The 19,846-nt window shown below is 37.9% G+C and overlaps 1 protein-coding gene across 5 annotated transcripts; it reads left to right on the top strand.

Moving 5' to 3' along the window:
- Positions 1-3,853: 3,853 nt before the first annotated feature.
- LOC100474722 (proteolipid protein 2-like) lies at positions 3,854-17,046 on the top strand. 5 transcript variants are annotated; one of them, XM_034643217.1, is made up of 2 exons: positions 3,854-3,970; positions 16,494-17,046. In XM_034643217.1, the coding sequence occupies exon 2, from the start codon at positions 16,636-16,638 to the stop codon at positions 17,044-17,046; it is 411 nt and encodes a 136-aa protein (XP_034499108.1). In that variant the 5' UTR covers positions 3,854-3,970; positions 16,494-16,635. The 5 variants fall into 5 exon arrangements, 4 of the variants coding, with proteins under 4 accessions (XP_034499108.1, XP_034499109.1, XP_034499107.1 ...); XR_004620480.1 differs by lacking the exon at positions 16,494-17,046 and adding an exon at positions 5,573-5,759 and having other exon boundaries at positions 3,902-3,970; XM_034643218.1 differs by having other exon boundaries at positions 3,945-3,970; positions 16,491-17,046.
- The last annotated feature ends 2,800 nt before the right edge of the window (positions 17,047-19,846 follow it).

Genomic DNA, 19,846 nt, shown 5'->3' with positions numbered 1-19,846 from the left:
AAATATAGATGGATGTATACAGACATATATGTGTATGTCTATATTTAAAAGCATAAAATGGGGGTGCCTGGGTGGCTCATTTTGTTGAGCGTCTGCCTCTTGGTTTTGGCTCAGTTCAGGCTCTCAGAGTTGTGGATTGAACCCGGTGTCAGGCTCTGTGCTCAATGTGGAACCTGCTTGAGATTACCTCTCCCTCTCCCTTCTGCTCTAGCTCTCCCCGCTGCTAGCACCCTCCCTCTCTCTCTCTAAAATAAATAAATAAAAACAAAAACATAAAATGATGACGAATCAATGAAAACTTGTATATATTGTTATGAACTACAAACCTTGCTACATTATGCCAACCCAGCAACAACACTTTCCTTTCCAATTATGTGTAGGTAAATGTGATCTTGAATTTCATATGGGATGGGGGTCAAATGACCCATTGGTTTTTTGGATTTTTAAAAAGTGAAATTATTTCGTAACCTCTTGTAGGACATTGCAAATTTGCTTAGTGGAGAAGAAGAGAATGGCAATAACAAAAGAGTGGAGGCACCAAGCACCACTGCCAGCAGCCGGCGTGATGTACTTCTGACTTGCTGTCTTCCTGACACTGTATTTGTATTCTTTTTTTTTCTTTTTTTAAAGATTTTATTTATTTATTTGACGGAGAGAGAGACAGCCAGCGAGAGAGGGAACACAGGCAGGGGGAGTGGGAGGGGAAGAAGCAGGCTCCCAGTGGAAGAGCCTGATGTGGGGCTCGATCCCAGGACCCTGGGATCACGCCCTAGGCCGAAGGCAGGTGCTTAACGACTGAGCCACCCAGGCGCCCCATGTATTTGTATTCTTGTTGTACTTTTGAAAGACACAGACCGATTGATGTGTTCTTTTATCAGGATTTTATGGTTCCTAAGGTCAGAAACCCTCCCCCAAACTAGTTTTCAAAAAAGGGAATTAAATGGCTAGTTAACCTTAAAGTCCATAGTTAGGTCTAGTTTCAGATGTGGCTCAATACAAAGGACCAAATGATGTTATTAACTTTCTGTTTTTCTCTCTCCGATTTTGGCTCCTCTTCCTTTATTCTGATTCAATTCTTAAATGGTTTCTCCCATTCTGGTTGCAAGATGGTTGTAGCGGGCTATAATACACTTCGTATTTCCAAGTATTCCAAGCAAAGGTCTCAAGATTCACTCCGGATCAGCCCAGGTCATATGTGCACCCTGACCACTTTGGCAAAGCAGATGTAATGCGCTGGTTGGCTTAACCTAAGGTCACGTATTTCACCACAGACTGAGGGCAGAGCTACTCTCAGATCATGTGGCCCAGACATCAGGCTGTGCTTAGAAGATGGGTGAACGGCTCCTGGAAAGGCAAGTGTGAAAGTGCTCACTGTACACCAGACATAATTGCAAGCAAGTAAGTTTACCTTAAATCCACTTTAAAACATATTCTGACTGTGACAGCCTCTATTATCTCCTCTTCCACTCTTGCCCCCAACACACGTGTAGTCTTACTGCCCTAATTAGCTGAAGACTGATTACACCTGAGGTATATTGTAACATACAAGAGAAATGAGGTGCATATGTAATCAAACAGTGGAAATCTCAAAAGACTCCATAGAAAGGGGAGGGCTTTAGTATCAAGGGACGGAAGGGGAAGAATATTGCAGAGAAAGAGAACAGAACAAAGAAAACAGGCACGGAAATGTAGCACAGTAAATAGATCAGTGAAAGTACAGGTTGGGATCAAGGTTGAGATTATAGAAAGGTTTTTGAGCCTCAGGTTACAGGATTCAGACTTACTCTAAATGTGCTAGGCACAGGTCAACAACCTTTCTATCTAAAGATCCAGATAGCAAATACTTAAGGCTTTGCAGGCCAAGAGGCAAAATCAAGGGTATTATGTAAGTACTTACACAACAAGAGAGAAAACAAATTATCACAGTGAAATTCAAATATGATGATGATGATGATAGGGTACCTTCTGTAATATAGGGCTACAGTACAAAACTCTTTTGGGGATCACATTTTGCTTAATCGGGGTTCAAAGTTAGTGTGCCCTGCAACACATGCATTACAAATGTTCACATGTAAAAACCATTCCTCGTTCACGAGCTGTACAAAAACAGGCAGCCGGATTTGATTCACAGGCTGTAGTTTGTTGACCGCTGCTCTAGGGAATTATCTCATGTTTTCGAGAAGGGAAGGCAATCTGATCGTAATGTTGGTTGCATCAGAATGAGACAAACTAAAGGCAGTAGAGTATAGGCAAGAGATAATGAGAACCTAGCTACAACGCCATGGGCTTGGGTGGTCATGCTCAGGAAAGCAGCTAACGTGGATGGAGCAAGAAAGAATCTTGGGTCGAGTCAAGGTCGGACGGAGCAGCATCAACTACTCAGATGGAGAAACCCTAATCCTACGGAGAGGTTTACTCCCTTTTCTATACCTGACATGTGAGGGACCTCTTATTTGTTGTGGGAAAGAGTCCAGATGCCTTTAGGCAAGTCTGCTCCTGATTGAAGCAGAGGGAAAAAAGCTAAGAGAACCTCCAGAATAAAACCTTTGAAAGATGAACTTACCGGGCAAGAAGGAAAGCTCTTTGAACTCTATTTTCAGGCACTGCAGAGACCCTTTGAAAGCAGGAGAATGAACATTTCTCTATGAAGTGGTTTTGAAGCTACATTGAGTCATCAAATCTTTGCAATCCATTGTGCTTAGTTATGGAACCTCGTCAACTGTGTCAAACTCTCAGTTATCCGACAGATATACTAATAATCAATTGCTTTTAATACCACATCATAGAGATATGGTATCAAGTGAACATGCTTTCCAAAGAGTGGAAATTATGTGCTCTTGAAGTTTCATCTTGAACCTCAACCTATCCACCTAGAATCCAAAGTGAACATGTGTGCATGTTTTAAGGAACAGTGTTCGGGCTGTAGAAGTTTTTTACATGAAGAACCAAGGCTCCTGTGTGGACCGTCAGTATTGGAAGAGAGGGATACTTCTGAATAAGTCAGTGCCTGTCAATTAAATTGTTCTCCAGCCCAGTTCGCACAGACTTATGCTTTAGTCTTAGGGTATTGGGGAGACAGTGAAGGAGGGCATCAAAACTGAGCTGAGAGATTTAGAACCCTTGGAATTAGTGATTTCACTAATCACTAGTGATTAGTAGAAGGAGACTTTCTCTTGATATAGATCTTGGCACGACTGACTCAGGTGTTTACCACCTTTGGGTAGATGTTGGCAGCAGCGTACTTGCGTGCCCCTGAAAATGGGGTCTCCCTAATTTTTGTGTGTAAGCACTCTAGTTGCAGCCCTGGTCAGCAATCATAGACAGCAGTGGTAGCAATTTTGGTGACAATTATCCGCAAGTAGGAGGGGAAAAATGGTGAGTTCTGTTGGAAACCATCATGTGTAGCTTCGAAAAACTCATAAAAGAGAGTCACCCCATATGCACTTGTAGAATAAATCTTGGGGCCTCACATCCTCTGTGGCATGTGGTGGGCTATAAATAGAAAAATGATTCAAACAATCACGTAAATACTTCATTACATGCAAAGACTTAGATATTGTATGGGTATGTGAATTCCCCCTCCACAAATCAAATTATATTTGGTGTATTGTATTCCTCCTGAAAAGCTACAGAGAAGTTGCAGACATGCAGCTATGCTATTTCCCACTCAGTGTTTGCTTTATAATGAAGGAAAATAAGCTATTTCTTAAGGAACAGGTGGAGTGCTAGTTAGTCAAGAGAATAGCAAACAGCAATGGACTGCTGCCCTGGAAACAGCCTGGTGTCCTAGCAACAAGCCCATTCATTTGCCTGGCCTGCCCTGCGGAGTTCTGTCAACACAGGTAAAGGGCTTACCTAGAGCACTTAAGTGACAGCCTTTCTGTTTCCGAGAAAAGTGAGGCCCACGTATGTAAACCTGGAAGTGAAGGAGAAAACAGATCATTCTGCTAAGCAACCAGTGATCTGGAAGGTAAGAGAACAGCAATGTAGGAGTTAAATTTACTCACATTTGCTTTTCTTCTAGATGGGCTGGAAGTAAGTTTCTTTAACTGTTCGCTCTCTTAAAGGAAGGATCAAAACTTTGGTGGAAGTAGCTAATGCTATGACCTGTGGCTCTTCTCTCGCTGCCTTCTTTGGGTTAAGAAGTGCAGTATTTTCCCAAAACTTTATTTGACCTCTGCTTCCATGAGTAGCCACGAGGAGTAAGAGAAAGAGGACAGGACATCCTGGCGGTGATTTGAAAGTTATAGCTTCCATTTTTCCACATATCTTAAATGTAATCCCTAAATTCTATGAGAATATTTGAGATTTTTTTTTATTGGAAAATGTTCAAAATATCTCCTGAGACCCATAGGAAATTTCAAATGATTGGAACTAGCTATGGTATAGCATATAGGGTGAATTTTCTGAGGCCAGAGTAGAAACTCAGTAGGATTTTTATCTGGCCCCTTATCCTCTTTTAAAAGACTCCTTCCAATCTGTCTCTCTTTTTCCATCATTTGTTTAATATATGCCAGAATTTATTCTAATCATAATGAATCATCATTGCCTTCTCTACAACTCTAGAGATGTTAAAAAATAGTGGGTACCACACAAGCAAGGGGTGAATTTCAATCCAGGAGTGGTAAGTTCAACATTAGATCAGATATGTCCTCAGAGAGCTAGATGAACAGGAAAGTTCAGGGTTGCCAGTTGAGAAATTATGACTTTTCAATGCATTCTTAATAAACCTGAACCTCAAAGAGATTTCTTCTAAAAGAACATCTATCTTCAAAATTGGGAATAGAGTACATTGAGAAAGAGTATTTTTTTCTCCTGATTGTTTGTGTGTGTGTATAATTTTAATGATTGCATAACAAAAAATCAAATACTTTTTTTCAAAGATTTTATTTATTAATCTGGGATAGAGAGTGTGTGCTTGCACAATACAGGGAATGGGCAGAGGGAGAGAGAGAATCTCAAGCCAACTCTGCTCTGAGGGCAGAATCTGATGCAGGGCTTGATCTCATGTCCTTGGGATCATGATCTGAAGGGAAATCGAGTGTTGGATGCTCTACTGACTGAGCCACCAAGTACTTAAATAAAACTTCTATTCCTTTAGAATTTCTCAACCCTTTTATTAGTCGGTGTCATAATCTAGTAAGTCATATACACACACATACACAAAATGTTTTTAAGTTTTTCATAACTAAATCACCAGAAGCGAAAAAAAAATCATTTTAATAATGAATCTCAGCTCTTAGTTCAGTTCCTAAAGGAGGTTCAGTTTTTCATTTTGACTTAAAATGATGATACAAAGTTCTAGGAATTGGTAAAAACTAACACAGGGGAGTAATGAAACAAATTAGAAAATTAGTTTAAAAATTCAAGTGGTTGCCTGAAAAATGTCTTTGGTAACTGTGGGGATAATTGTTACAGAGAAGATGTTGAGTAATTATATTGTTATCATTATGACAACATAGGCTTTTAGAATGAAGTCTTACACAGAGGGAAATAATTTCCTACTTCTAAATTGGTGACCAACCAAACAATTTAGAGATTAAAACTACAAATGAATTGGATTGTATTTCAGCTGATTACATTTAATTAACCAGTAAAAGGAAAGCATAGATGAAAGGACTTTTTTGTAGTATGATTGATAAGGAAAAAGCAAATGATACTGAGGCAACTTTCAGCAGAGCACATGGAGAAAGGAGGAAATAATCACAGACAAAGCCAATCAGTATAAAGACAGAGTCTTGAAGAAGACAACAAGAACACTTTGTTAAGTGAATACAGGTATGTTGTACACCTGAAACTAACACAATATTGCATGTCAAGTATGCTTCAATAAAAAAAGTGAATATAGAGAAAGTTATATATGTGTATGTTGCTGATGGCTTAAAGAAACACCCAAATATATTTTATTTTAGCAATGCCTTTAATTAAACACAAACATCAAATTCAGTAGTTATGTCAACTTCTATTTTAGTAACATGTTTAAAGCAAATTACAAATCTCCTAGTAACCATGTAGTCACAGTTCTTCGTGAAAAAAAAAAGTTGTTTCTCTGCAGCAGCTTGTTGTGCAAGGCAATGTATTTGTAGAAACAAACATTAACACCAAGAGGTACTATTTTGTAGGCGAGGTATGTGAATTTCGACTTGAAGTATGCTCCTTGAAGTGCATTTAATTTTCTAAAGGATGTTTCTGCACCAGGTTAAACAAAAGGTTTAACAAAAGTTTTAAAGTCCTGTTGAAGACTTCCTAAGAGTTCTCATCTCACTCGCTTCCATTTTACTTCTGCTTCTCTGTGGTCACTACTGCTGCGCAAGAAGCAATTTTGTAAGCACTTATATGGCTGTGAGCCATGTATGAGTCAATGAGATTGCCTATTTTTTAAATCTCTCTAACAGTTTATAAAACAGACTAACCCCTTCTCTCACACTGCATCAGGCCTGGATTCTGCCCTTTTGAGGAAGAATACATTAGACCAAAAAAAAAAAAAAAAGTCATCTCAATGAGATAAGAGCAGAAAGAGTATCAAACTCTTCTCTCTCCTCTTTTTAAAAATGATACACAACGGGTGCTTGGGTGGCTTAGATGGGTAAGCGTCTGCCTTTGGCTAAGGTTGTGATCTGCAGGTCCTGGGATTGAGCCCCACATCCAGCTCCTGGCTCAGCCGGGAGTCTGCTTCTCCTTCCCTCTTCCTCTGCCTCTCCCACTGCCCATGCTCTCTCTCTGTATCTCTCTGTTTCAAATGAATAAATAAAACCTTTTTAAAAAAATGATATGCAAACTCCTCTTGAGATCTATTTGAAACACCCGTGCAAGGCTTAGAAAAGAGTAATTCGTTAGTAACAGGGTTCAACAGATTCGCCCATCCCTAACTATCCCCACCCCAGGCCCTTATTCTTCTATATTTGTTTGTTTTAGATTCACTAAGCCATGTTGTTTACCAAAATTGCAAATAACTTCCATGAGACACCCACTTTCTATGAATACAGGTCTCTGTAGCTAGAAGAGAAAGTTGGCAATGTGAAACATAGTCTGTTCAATATCACTGTAGGCCAGTATTCAACTGAGCTAACCATAATGGACTAATAAAAAGAGTAGCATGGATAATACGTATGAAAACAGGAGATAGAAAAAAAATATTTTCAATTGCCTCTGGAGGCAGAAGACTTATCTTCCTTCCTCTTTTCTTCCTTCTGCCCTTCGTTTCTATGTCTGATGAAGCTAATATTAACATTAGTTTGCATTCCCTGAGCACAGGGCGGATGCCTAGGCCACTAGTGATGAGAAGTGGGCTAATAGCGTGAAAAAGAATTCGGCCTGGAATTTCTGCTTCACATGTTTGCATCTTGAAAATGACTTGGCCTGCCTTGGTAAGACAATCGGATGCTATTTCATGCTACACATATGTTCCGTATTAGACAATACAGCACTTGATGTTGGCCATTAGCTACATAGGACCGGGGACTGCGCCTCTTTGTGCTCATCATTACAGCCCAAGAATCTGGCAGAGCATGGCACAGAAGAGACATTCAACAAATATTGAGCAATAAAGTGGCTTTGGCTTACTTTTTCTAAACATTTACAAATGCTAAAACTATTTGCATTTACCCAAACACACCATGTTCTCCACATCTCCCTGTATTTTGACCCATGAATAACTCAGTATAGAATTTCCTTTAATTAGCCTTTTACCTATAGATGCCTACCTAGTCCTCAAGTTTTAGATGGCAGAAGACTGCTCCTGTGATGCTTGGGTGGGCTGTGTTTTATGATGTTTCTTCCTACACACAGCACACAGCACCTTGTATATACTGCTCTTTCCTGGCATTGGGATTGCTGATTGGCTTAAAAGCATGGCCCCTCTCTAGGCTTTGAATTCCTTAATAGAACATATCTTTTCATCATTGTGACCTCAACCCTACCATGGGTCTGATTTGTTGGGATTCAGGCAGGGTCAAATCAATGAAAACCATTTCCTTTCACATCCCAAAAGGCAAAGTCAGACACCTAACCAAGCAGTTGGGATATAATCTGATGCATCTCATAGTAGAAACATGATATAAGAAGGCCCCCAGGAGCACAGAGGAGGGAACAGTTATTCTTTCCTGGATATTGGGATTAGGTTCTACAGAGAAGGTAATAGTTGACCTGTCCTTGGGATGATGAGAAGGAGTTCACCAACTGGATAATCTAGAAGACAGAATATTGTGAGCGAAGACATTAGATGTAAAAGTCCACAGGGCATTGGCATTCTGCTTCCCAGCTAAGATGGAATAACAGGAACCAGATTTATCCTCTCATCCGAACCAACTATAAAACCAGATAAAGTATATGAAATGACGGCTTCAAGATATTACACACAGATAACAAAGGACAAAGACGCAAGGTGGAAAACAAGTAAAATGAGCCCTATGATTGTCCCAACTTACCCAGGGGGAGTTTCCAGGCCACGGCTCAGGCAGAAGGAACCTCGGCAGGGCCCACTTAATCTCCCTGAGCCAGGAGACTCAGGAGACCAGGGTGCCCATTGTCGACAAGGGAAAGTACTGGAGCTTCCAAGAGAAAGAACTCCAGAGACTGAAGAGATTTCCCCCTAGAGTCTTCAGCTGAGTACTGATTAACATTTAAATGTAAGAAACTACCTGAGGCTGGGGAAAGAACAATGAAAAGGTTTAAAAGAAATAATCCCTGGAGTTCATCCATTATGGGAATGGTACCTGTTCCTGTATCCAGAATGGAAATCCTCATAATTCACAGAATGTTGGCCAGAAAGGTTTTGCTTCAGTAGTGGGAAAAAATTAGCCATAGACTCCACACTGCTCTAGTCCCACCTATGCCACCTCAAAAGCAACAACTGTGTGTTAGTTTTCTATCGCCGTGTAACAAACCGCCACAAACTTAGCAGTTGAAAGCAACCTAAATTCATCCCACAGTTCCCATGGGTCAGGAGTCCTGGTACAGGTTAGCTGGTTCCTCTGCTCCAGGTCTCACCAGGCAGAAATGAGCTGAAGTTGTTGGCTGGGGCTATGCTTCTCATCTGAGGCTTGCAGTTCTTTTTCAAGATCATTCAGGTTGTTGGCAGAATACACTTTCTTGCAGTTGTAAGACAGAGATCCCTGCTTTCTTGCTAGGTGTTGGTATAGGACCACTTTCAGCTCCCCTAGGGCCCTCATTGGCAACAGACTAGTGGGAAGGTGGTCTCTAATGTTTCATCATCTGTATCTTCTTTTAAAATCTCCTCTGATTTGGTCAGGCCCACCCTGGATGATGTCTCAATGCCTGGTGTGGTTCTAAGTGTATGTAAAGGAAATATTTAAGACAATTACATTAAAAAAGGGAGGGTAAAAGGATATAAAGATAAGCATGGTTTCTTTATTTGAACTGGTAAATTGACAACAACAGTAAATTGCGATAAGTTGTACGTATATAAAATGTAATACTTAGAATGATGACTAAAAATCTATACCAAGAGTTATATGCATACGTACTATAAATACATAAAAATGGAATTATAGGGGCGCCTGGGTGGCACAGTCGTTAAACATCTGCCTTCAGCTCAGGGCATGATCCCAGCATTCTGAGATCAAGCCCCACATAAGGCTCCTCTGCTGGGAGCCTGCTTCTTCCTCTTCCACTCCCCCTGCTTGTGGTCCCTCTCTCGCTGGCTGTCTCTGTCAAATAAATAAACAAAATCTTAAAAAAAAAAAAAAGGAATTATAAAAATTGATCATGCAATCCATTAGAAAGAGGGAAAAGGAACACAGAGAAACAAAAAAGACAATAAACACAAAACGAAAAATAAAATGGCACATTGAAGTCCTAAAATAACACTTACATTGAATGTAAATGATCTAAAACACCAGTCAAAACTTACTATGGCGTTAATATAATCAAGATTGTTTGGTATTGGTAAAAGAATAGACAAATGGATCAATGGAATGGAATAGAAAGCCCAGAAACAGACTTACATGAAAATAGTCAATGGATCTTTGACAAGGGAGCAAAGGCAATAAAATGGAGCAATGATTGTTTTTTTCAACAAATGGTACTGGGACAACTGGACATCCACACACACACAAAAATGAATCTGGATACAGACCTTACTCCCTTCACAAAAATGAACTCAAAAAGGATCTCATGTAAATATAAAATGTGAAACAATAACTATAAAATTCCTAGAAGAGAACATAAGAGAAAATCCATGAGCTTGGCATGGTGATGAGTTTTTACATACAACACCAAAGGCATATGTTTTTGAAAACCCTTAAAAATTATATAAATATTTGGTCCTTCATACTAGATACTAGAAAAAGGAAAATTTTTTTAGCTTCCTCTTTTAATACAACTGAAAATAGTACAGAGTCTTTACTTGTATATTAAGATAGACACACACACACAAATACACTTAAACACAGGCAAATTCACAGACTATGAAGTCAGACATCTTGTTCAAACTATGTTCCTGTCGTATACTGGCTTCCTGACATGTATAAGTTAATTCATATTCTGAGGCTTAATGTCTTTATCTATAAAATGGAGATATGTCAGAGGGTTATGATAATTAAAATGTGATAATCAGCTAAAAGTCTAGAAATATACAAGGCACATAATAAGGGCTTAATAAATATTGATAAACATAACAAATATTCATTAAGATTATAAATATTAACTGTTAACACATTCATCCAACACTTTTCTGACATTTTATTCCATGTAATTTATAAAGTTTTAAAATAAATAGTATATCGTAGTGAAAAACCTGTATTTGTCTCCTTATGAAAAAAGTTACAAAGTACTTACAATTAAAATTTTCAATCTTTTGGAATGCTCCTATTTAGAAATCTGATCATTACATATTAACAGTAAGAAACTGAACAATGAAATGAACAATCCACCTATAATAATTGTTTTTTTGTCTTTCGCAAATGCGAACTCTTTGTCCTTACGAATGCATTCTCCCTTTCCCAATTGCCTGTTCAGTGAAAAATGCATAAAACTCCAGTTTATTTAGAGTACAAGCAGTTGAGATAATCAAATAATTGAAAAAATTTTACACTTCAAATTTGCGAAGACAATCTCAATCAAAATTAATTCCAAACAGGCAAGCTGATTTGAAGAACTTTTAAAAAATTATTTTTGTTTTTTTTGTAACTATATTCTTTAAGGCTATATTGATTTCAATTTTTATTTTAAGTTTTTATTTAAATTCTAGTTAGTTAACATAGAGTGTAATATTGGTTTCAGGAGTAGAATTTAGTGATTCATCACTTACATATAACACCCTGTGCTCATCATAAGTTAGAAAAAATTTTTTCGGATTATGCTTTCAGTAATGTTTCTCATAGCTTCTATGAACAGAGTTCATGTCAATACACGGTGCTCAAAAAGATGATGCTGAACCCACTAATTCTGAATAATGTAAGCAATTCATTATAATTTGTGCTACATAAATTATTTTCAAATATAATTTTTGTACTTTAATTTTTTTTGTCAACCTCACATATTTCCAAAACCACACATACTGTATGTGCAGAAACTTTAAAACTATGCTTCACAAGGGGGCACCTGGGTGGCTCAGTTGGTTAAGCAGCAGACTCTTGATTTAAGCTCAGGTCCTGAACTCAGGGTCCTGGGGCTCTGGCTCCATGCTCAGCAGGGAGCTGAGGATTCTCTCTCCCTCTCCCTCTGTGCAGACCCCTGCTTGCACTCTCCTTCTCTGTCTCACTCTGTCTCTCTCAAACAAATAAATAAATCTTTAAAAAAGCAACAAGCAACTGTGCTTTGCAGAGTAAAATAGGTGAAGAGGATTAAGAGGTACAAACTTCCAGTAATAAATAAGGAAGTCATGGGAATATAATATACAGTATAGGGAATATAGTCAATAATATTTCCATACCTTTGTATGGTGACAAATAATAACTCGACTTATCATGGGGATCATTTTGTAATGTATAAAAATATTGAATCACTGTGTTGTCCACCTGAAACTAATGGGATGTTGTATGTCAATTATGCTTCAACAGAAAAAAAATACTATGCTTTGCAGAGACTAAAATGTTGGATTACACAGTAAAACTATATTCCAGCTGGCCTAATCTGAAACAGAAGTTATATATAGAGAGAGCCATAGTGATGATTGAATATAAATTCTGAGAACTTGAAGACTGGTATTAAGGGGTGATATATTTTAGAAATAGCTGAAGAAAGATTTTTAGCTTTTCGAATTTAGTCTTGAAAAGATAAGATGTACCATGTATATTCATGGAAATATTTTGTTTTCTTAAAATACCTTTAAGTGAACATGGATTCATTGAAAATAATATGGACAGATTGAATCATCTTGTTGAAAATAGAAAGCAGAGGAATTGAAATGAAGGATAAAGGACCTTTAAACATTATTTGTTTGTGGGGTGCCTGAGTGGTACAGTTGGTTAAGCGTGGGACTCTTGGTTTGGGCTCAGGTGGTGATATCGGGGTCGTGAGATGGAAACCCATGTTGGGCTCTGTACTCCGTGCTAAGTCTGCTTCAGATTCTCTCTCCCCCTCCCTCTGCCCCTTCCACTTGTGCTCTCTCTCAAATAAATAAATATTTAAAAAATAATAATTTACTTGCAATATATATGTCAAATCATTATGCTATATGCTCAAACATACAGGGCTTTATATCAATTATATTTCAATAAAACTGAAAGAAAAAAAATTGCTGAAATGCCAACTGCTTCTCTCCATAAGCAAAAAAGGAATTTGAAAGAAATATAAGCTAAATAAGGGCATCATCTTTCTCAGCTAAAACTAAATTATTAAGGTGGTAAGTCCTATTGGTACTATAAAAAGCAATATTAATAGTTAATAATAGAGTTTTACAGTTCATTAAATTATTTCTTATCAGCTATGTTATTTGTTTCTCACAGCGACATCTGATGCAGGCATTGTCATAATTCTCATATTCCAGGTGAAAAATTTTAGACTCAGAAAGGATACTCCCCATTTTCATCATTTAACTTTCCTGCCAAATTACAACAAAGGTAGTTTCCCTTTCTCTAGGTAATAAGAGTTGTCTTCTGGTTTGTAGTGATTTTTTTTTTTAAGTCCCAGGCTGGGGAAATAACAGTCGTGTATGGGTAGCAAGGGGATACTGTTTCCTCTACCATTGACACAACAAACTCTGATGGCCAAGGCTGCCTTGTTAGGACTAAAAACAACCTAACAAAACTCTCCACTATTTTGAGATCCAGAAATAGATATCAAGTCAATTTTGGCTCCCTCAGGAATTTCGGTTGGCATTTAGGGAGTGGGAGTGTGTGTACTCTGGCATTAGGGGTCGCTCTGATGCTCAGTCCCTCTAATGTTTACTAGAAAAGAGTTTGGGGAAAAACAGGACAAGGAAACAGGATAGAGGTCCCAAAATGTAAGAAAAAAGTAAAGTGTTCCATACAGAATTTCAATTTGTTCAAGCTATTATTTCAACTAACCACCATAGAAATCTTTCTAAAAATTTTCTCTTTTGCTAATGTGAGATTGCCTTGTATTTGGAGGGCATATGTTTCAGTCACTACACAGTTCTCAACTTGTTCTGTAAGCCAAATAGTTCTGTTTTTAGAAACATGTAAACTACATAGTTATCTGACAAAATTAGATTAAGATATGTGACCGGAGAGTGTGGGATGGCGTAGTTCCAGTTTGTGAATCTGGAGAGCTTATATTGAAAAAGATTTGGAAAAAGAAGTATTAGCATGGATAAAGAGAGACATTACATAACTATAAATGGGTAACTCATCAAAAAGATGTCACAATCCTAAATGTGTATGAACCTAAAAATAGGGCTTCGAAATATATGAAGCAAAAACTAATAGAACTAAAGGGAAAACCCACGTTTATATGTGGAGGTATCAGTACCTCTTTCTCAGAATTCAATAGAACAATTTAATTAAAAAAACCAATAGAGTATGCAAGAACAATACTCTCAATCAACTTGATCATATTTACATTTGTAAAATATTCTACCATCAGCAGAATACATATTTTTTTCAAATGCACATGGAATATTTATTAAGATAGACCATAGTCTGGACCGTAAAGCAAATCTTAACAAATTCAAAGAATTAAAACCATACAAGAATAGGCAAATTCATAGAGACAGAAAGTAGGATACAGTTGCAAGGGGTTGGTGGGGAAAGGAAGAGTTTTTGTTTAATAAGTGCAGTTTCTATTTGAAATAATAAAAAAGTTCTAGAAATAGATAGTGGTGATAGTTACACAACATTGTCAGTGTGTGAAAAGCCATTGAATTGTACACTTAAAAATGATTAAAATATATTTCATATCATGTTATCTTTTACCACAATAGATAAAATCAATTGGAGAAAAAATTCACAAACACAATATGTTATCTAACAGAACAAAATTAAAGAAGAAAACAATAGATATCAGGAAAATCCTCACAAATTTGGAAATTAAATAACATATTTCTAAATAAACCAGGTGCCAAAGAGGACATTTCAAGAGGAGTTAGAAAATATTTTGAACTGACTAAAAATGTAGCATATAAAAATTTGTGGAATGTAGCCAGTACTTAAAGGGAATTTATAGAAGCAATGCTTATATTAGAAAAGAATAAAGGTCTAAAATCAATAGCTTAATATTTCAGCTTAAGAATCTAGAAAAAAAGAGGGGGGTGCCAGGTGGCTCAGTCAGTTAAGCATCTGACTCTTGATTTTGGCTCCTGTCATGATCTCAGGGTTGTTTGGGATTCTCTCTCTCTCTCCCTCTCCCTCTGCCCCTCACCCACCACTCAAAAAAAAAAAAATCTAGAAAAAGGGAAGCAAATTAAATGCAAACCTAGTAAAAGGAAGGAAATAATAAAGATAAGAATAGAAATCAATACATTTGAAAACAGAAAAATAATGTGGGCTCAGTTGGTTGAGAATCTGCCTTCAGCTCAGGGCCTGGAATTGGGCCCCCTGTAGGGCTCCCTGCTTAGTGGGAAGCTTGCTTCTCCCTCTCCTTCTGCCCTTTCCCATTGCTTGTGCTCTCACTGTCATTCAAATAAATAAGAAAATAAAAATAAAACCCCATCAGACAATGTGAAAATTTTTCTTTCAATAATTACACATATTTGGGGGTACCTGGCTGACTCAGTAGAGTGTGCAACTCTTGATCTCAGGGTCATGAGTTTAAGCCCCACGTTGGGTGTGGAGCCTACTTTAAAAAGTGTAAAAAAAAATTAATTACATATATTTTAAGGAACTTTAAAAAAAGTATTCTATATTTACCCAGATATTACTGTTTTTATTCCTCTTTCATTCCTAAAGTTCCAGGTTTCATCTGGTATTATTTTCCTTCAGTCTGAAGAACTTTCTTTATTATTTCTTTTAGTTGCCATGTGTTCTTTAGTTTGTCTTCATCTGAGAAGATCTTTATGGCTCCTTCATTCCTGAAGGATAGTTTTGCTGGATATAGAATGATGGGTTAACAGTTCTTTTCTATCATTTATAAAATGTTGTTCTTTTTTTTTTTTAATGATTTTTTATTATACTATGTTAGTCACCATACAGTACATCCCCAGATTCCAATGTAAAGTTCGATGCTCCATTAGTTGCGTATAACACCCAGTATAAAATGTTGTTCTACTGTCTTTTGGCCTCCATGGTTTCTGATGAGAAGCCCACCACCATTATTAACTTCATTGTTCTCCTATATTTGTCATATTTCCTTAGCTGCCTTTAAGATTTTTTCCTTTGCATTTAGTTTTCAGTAGTTTGATTATAATGTGTCCGGGTGTTGTTTTCTTTGAGTTTATTCTGTTTTATGTTAACTTCTTGAATATACAAGTTAATGTCTCTCTCAAATTTAAAAAAGTTTTCAGCCATTGTTTCTCCACATTTTTTTTTCTGCATCAGTTTCTTTATAGGATGCCACTGTTACAAATGTTAGACTTTTGATATAGTCCCATGACTCCCTGAAGTTCTATTCATCTTTTTCCAATTTTTTCCTCTTTGTTTTTCAGACTGAACGATTTCTATTAATCTATCTTCAAGTTCACTGACCCTTTTCTCTGTTGTCTTCATTCTGCTATTGAGCTCAGCCAGTAAAATTTAAATTTCAGAGATTGGACGTTTTAAAACTATTTTGTTCTTTTTTTTTTTGGTAATTAAAATTTTTTTCTGAGTACTTTTTTTAATAAATTTTATTTAATGTGTGTTTACCTTTACCTCATGGAGCTTATTATAGTATCTATTGTTTTAAAGTCTTTGTCTTATAATTTTAGCATCTGTGTCATCTTAGGGTTTGCACCTGTTCTTGGTCTTTTCCCTAAGAACTCCCAAAGACCCACATTTCTTTGTTCTTTGCTTATCAGGTAATTTTGGATTATATTCTGGACTTTTTGAATATTAAATTGCATAGATATGAATCCTGTTAAAATTCCCTAAGGGATATTATTATTATTATTGTCATCATCATTGTTGTCATAATCATCATCATTACTGTTTTAGCAGGTAGTCAACCAAGTTATCTTCAGACTGCAAGTTTTTAAAACCACTTTTTAGACAGCAAGCAAAACGGCTGAGTGTGCAGCATCCCGGAACCCTCCAACAAGTGTGCAGATCCTTCCTGTCTCCGGGAACTCCAGGCTTCGCCATGGTGGAGTCTGAGCGCCTCTCAGCCCGTGGCTGTTGGGCTGTCTTCACCAACTTTTTGTGCACCAGAAAGGGAATTCTCCTATTTGCTGAGATTATACTGTGCTTGCTGATTCTAATCTGGTTCAGCTTCTCAACGCCAGAATACTCCTCTCTGTCGGTGGTTGAGATGATCCTTGCTGAGATCTTCTTTGTCATCTACATGTGTGACCTACCCACCAAGATACAATACATCAACTGGCCTTGGACTGATTTCTTCCGATCCCTCATTGCAGTCACCCTCTACCTAATCACCTCCATTGTTGTCCTTGTCGAGAGAGGAAATCGCTCTGTAATCATTGCAGGGGCCCTGGGCCTCGTGGCTGTGTGCCTCTTTGGCTATGATGCCTACATCACCTACCCCTTGAAGTAATAAAGACATACAGCAGCCCCGACTGATTGTGCAGATGATCCATGTTGGTGGACTCCCTTTATTTCTCTCTGAGACCTGACTGGAGGTTTAATTCTTGTTCAATTCTCAAAGCTTTTGCTAGGCAGCTTTGGGTCCGTCCTGTGCATATGCAGTTCAAGCATAAACTAGGGACTGGTATAGTTTCTTACACAGTATTAAGGCATTCTCTTCTCAACCTCACTTCCTTCCAAGTTTTCTCCTCTGCTCTCTGCCCCACAGAGGCCTCTTTTCCAAATTCTTCTGTGAGAAAGGTGAGGCCTCTTTTTAGAGTTTTACCTGCTCATAGAATTTCACCTGTTGCTGAACAGTTCTGCATGAGGGGCCTGCCCTTAGGGCAAAGCCACAAAACAAAAGAGGGGAAAAAACAGAACACTCATTCTCAAATGTGTTGCTTCTTCAAGTTTTGACTCCACTCCACAATCTGCATGATTTGATTTACTTGCAAGAGTCCTCTGGTCATTGTTTTTGTGTGTTTTGTCTGGAGTTTTTAGTTGTAAACAGAGAGATAGGTCATAATGGATGTACTCTAACTTGATCAGAATTGGAAGCCACATTTTGAGAGTAGATGTAAGAAAAATTTTTAAAGGATGTTTGTAAAGATATAGAAAATTAATATAATGGAAAAGTAAGGTCTTGGAGATCATACAACCCAGTGGAACTCCCTCAGTAGTTGCCTGGGGTACGAAGGGGTAAGAGTGCTAAGTACAGACAACACCAGTCACAGACAACACCAATCAAGTGTATTCTTAAAATAACTGACCAAAGTCAGACCTCAAGCATTCTAGTTATGCTGGGATAGCTTGATGCCCTTTCTCATACTCTTCTTCAGTGGGTAGCTTGCACAAACATCCTTTAGTGATATCTAGAATAGTGATTTAGAAATTATGCTATTCAGAGCTCTAGGCATTCCATGGAGCCCATTCACGACCAAAAGTAGTGCAGAAAGGGTATACTCTCTGGTACCACTCCCTGCTTCAATTAGAGAAGTCCACTTTTTTTTTAAAATTTTATGTATTTATTTGTGAGAGAGCATGCGCAGGCATGCACACACACACGAGTGGGGGGGAAGGGCAGAAGGAGAGGGAGTAGTAGGCTCTCTGTTCAGCAGGGAGTCTGATTTTTTGGGGGAGAGACTTGATTCCAGGACCCTGGGATCACAACCTGAACAAAGACAGATGCTTAACCGACTGAGCCACCCAGGTGCCCCTAGAGCAGTCCACTTTTATCTGTTTTTCCTATTGGACTGTGTCATAAGAACTTTGGTTTACATTGGTAAAAGACAAAAAGAATCACCAGTTTGCAGTAAAGATCCTGGGATCGATCAGCAGTTGGCTGTATGTGATGGTGCTTTCCAACTCTTCTCTGATGCTTATAAACTAGTTGAGATACTCTAGATAGGAAGTACTGAGGACTTGTCAGGGATTGCCCCGGGGCGCTAGGGAAGGTTCAGAGCAGTAAAAGTGTTTCTGCTTCCCTAATTTAAAGGGGTGGCCTGAATCCTGAAAAATACAACATTAGCTGTCATGAGCTTTTGTGCTTCACTCCCTCACTGCCAGAGCAAACTAGCTTTGCTTAATGACTCTGAGTTATCAAACCAAAATGATACGACCTGTTTTATCCCTCTGGAGAATCTTTGCGTTTCATGAGGCTCCTGACAATGGCATGTATTAACACAAATCAATTGTTTTAATACTTGCATTTAAGGTATCAGGCTAAGGGGGGAAGAGACTCTTCCTTGAGTATCTTATAATACCCAGATTATATAAAGTAAGTTAAACAATTTTGGACCCACACTTTAGGGTTAGGATGATGGCTGAGTAATAATGGCATTTAATAGCTCCTCTCCCAATTCTATTAAATATTCACTAAGTAGTACCAAAAGATGAAAATGCACCACAAACTCCAAAATGAAGAATGCAAGTCAGTCATAAAAGAGATTTCTGGAAATATTTTTATTATTAAGTATTCAATAGTGCCAAATTGAGAAACAGAATTGAGATCTCAGGCACGCAGCATCTTTTGAATCAGGAAAGAACAGCCAGAAAATAGGTAGAAAGAACTCTGTGTCATAACTTCCCCATGATTCCCCTCATTGCCGCCCATAGTTTGGGAACACAGAGTTTCACTAATGAGAAAGGTAGGCAGGCATGGCCTTCACTGTGTGGAAACAGACTTCTGAACAATCAAGAGTGTCCCTTCCTTTCATAACAATCTCTCTTAATTCAGTTTCTACAATCCCCAGCACATTATAGGCTAGGATTAAAATAATGGGGCCTTGGTATATGTAGTCTCCTCAAAGGTAAAGAATTTCAGGTGAGGTACAGGAACATAAAAAGTAGTGAAAACTGAGGGAGGGGTAAAGTTGTCATGCACCATTCAGTGTCATTAAAGAAGAGTAAATACAGTTAAATTATTTGTGTTAAACATCCTCTTTCTAATAGAAAATCAGGAAGTGATTCTATTTCATTTCAAAGGAACTCCACAAGCTAAATGCCTATTAAGCAATAAAAACTGGAATAAGCCTGTGCATATCAAATCACAGAATATTAGAGGAGAGTCAGTCAGTACCTAAGTTAGATGGTGAGGGAACTAAACAGCAAAAGTCTGCACTTTATCTTTTTTTCAAACTCTGGGCCTAGATATTTTTCTCCCAACTCCAAGTTGAAAAAATAGTGAGGAAAAGAGTGGGACACATGAAATGCAGTAAAAGACAAGAGAAAGAATCTGTTTTTGAGAAGTCTTTATCTAATTCTGATTTACT

This window comes from Ailuropoda melanoleuca, chromosome 14 (assembly GCF_002007445.2).
Source record: "Ailuropoda melanoleuca isolate Jingjing chromosome 14, ASM200744v2, whole genome shotgun sequence".
In the NCBI taxonomy this organism is placed as follows: Eukaryota; Metazoa; Chordata; class Mammalia; order Carnivora; family Ursidae; genus Ailuropoda; species Ailuropoda melanoleuca.
This window is presented reverse-complemented; position numbering and strand designations above follow the sequence as displayed.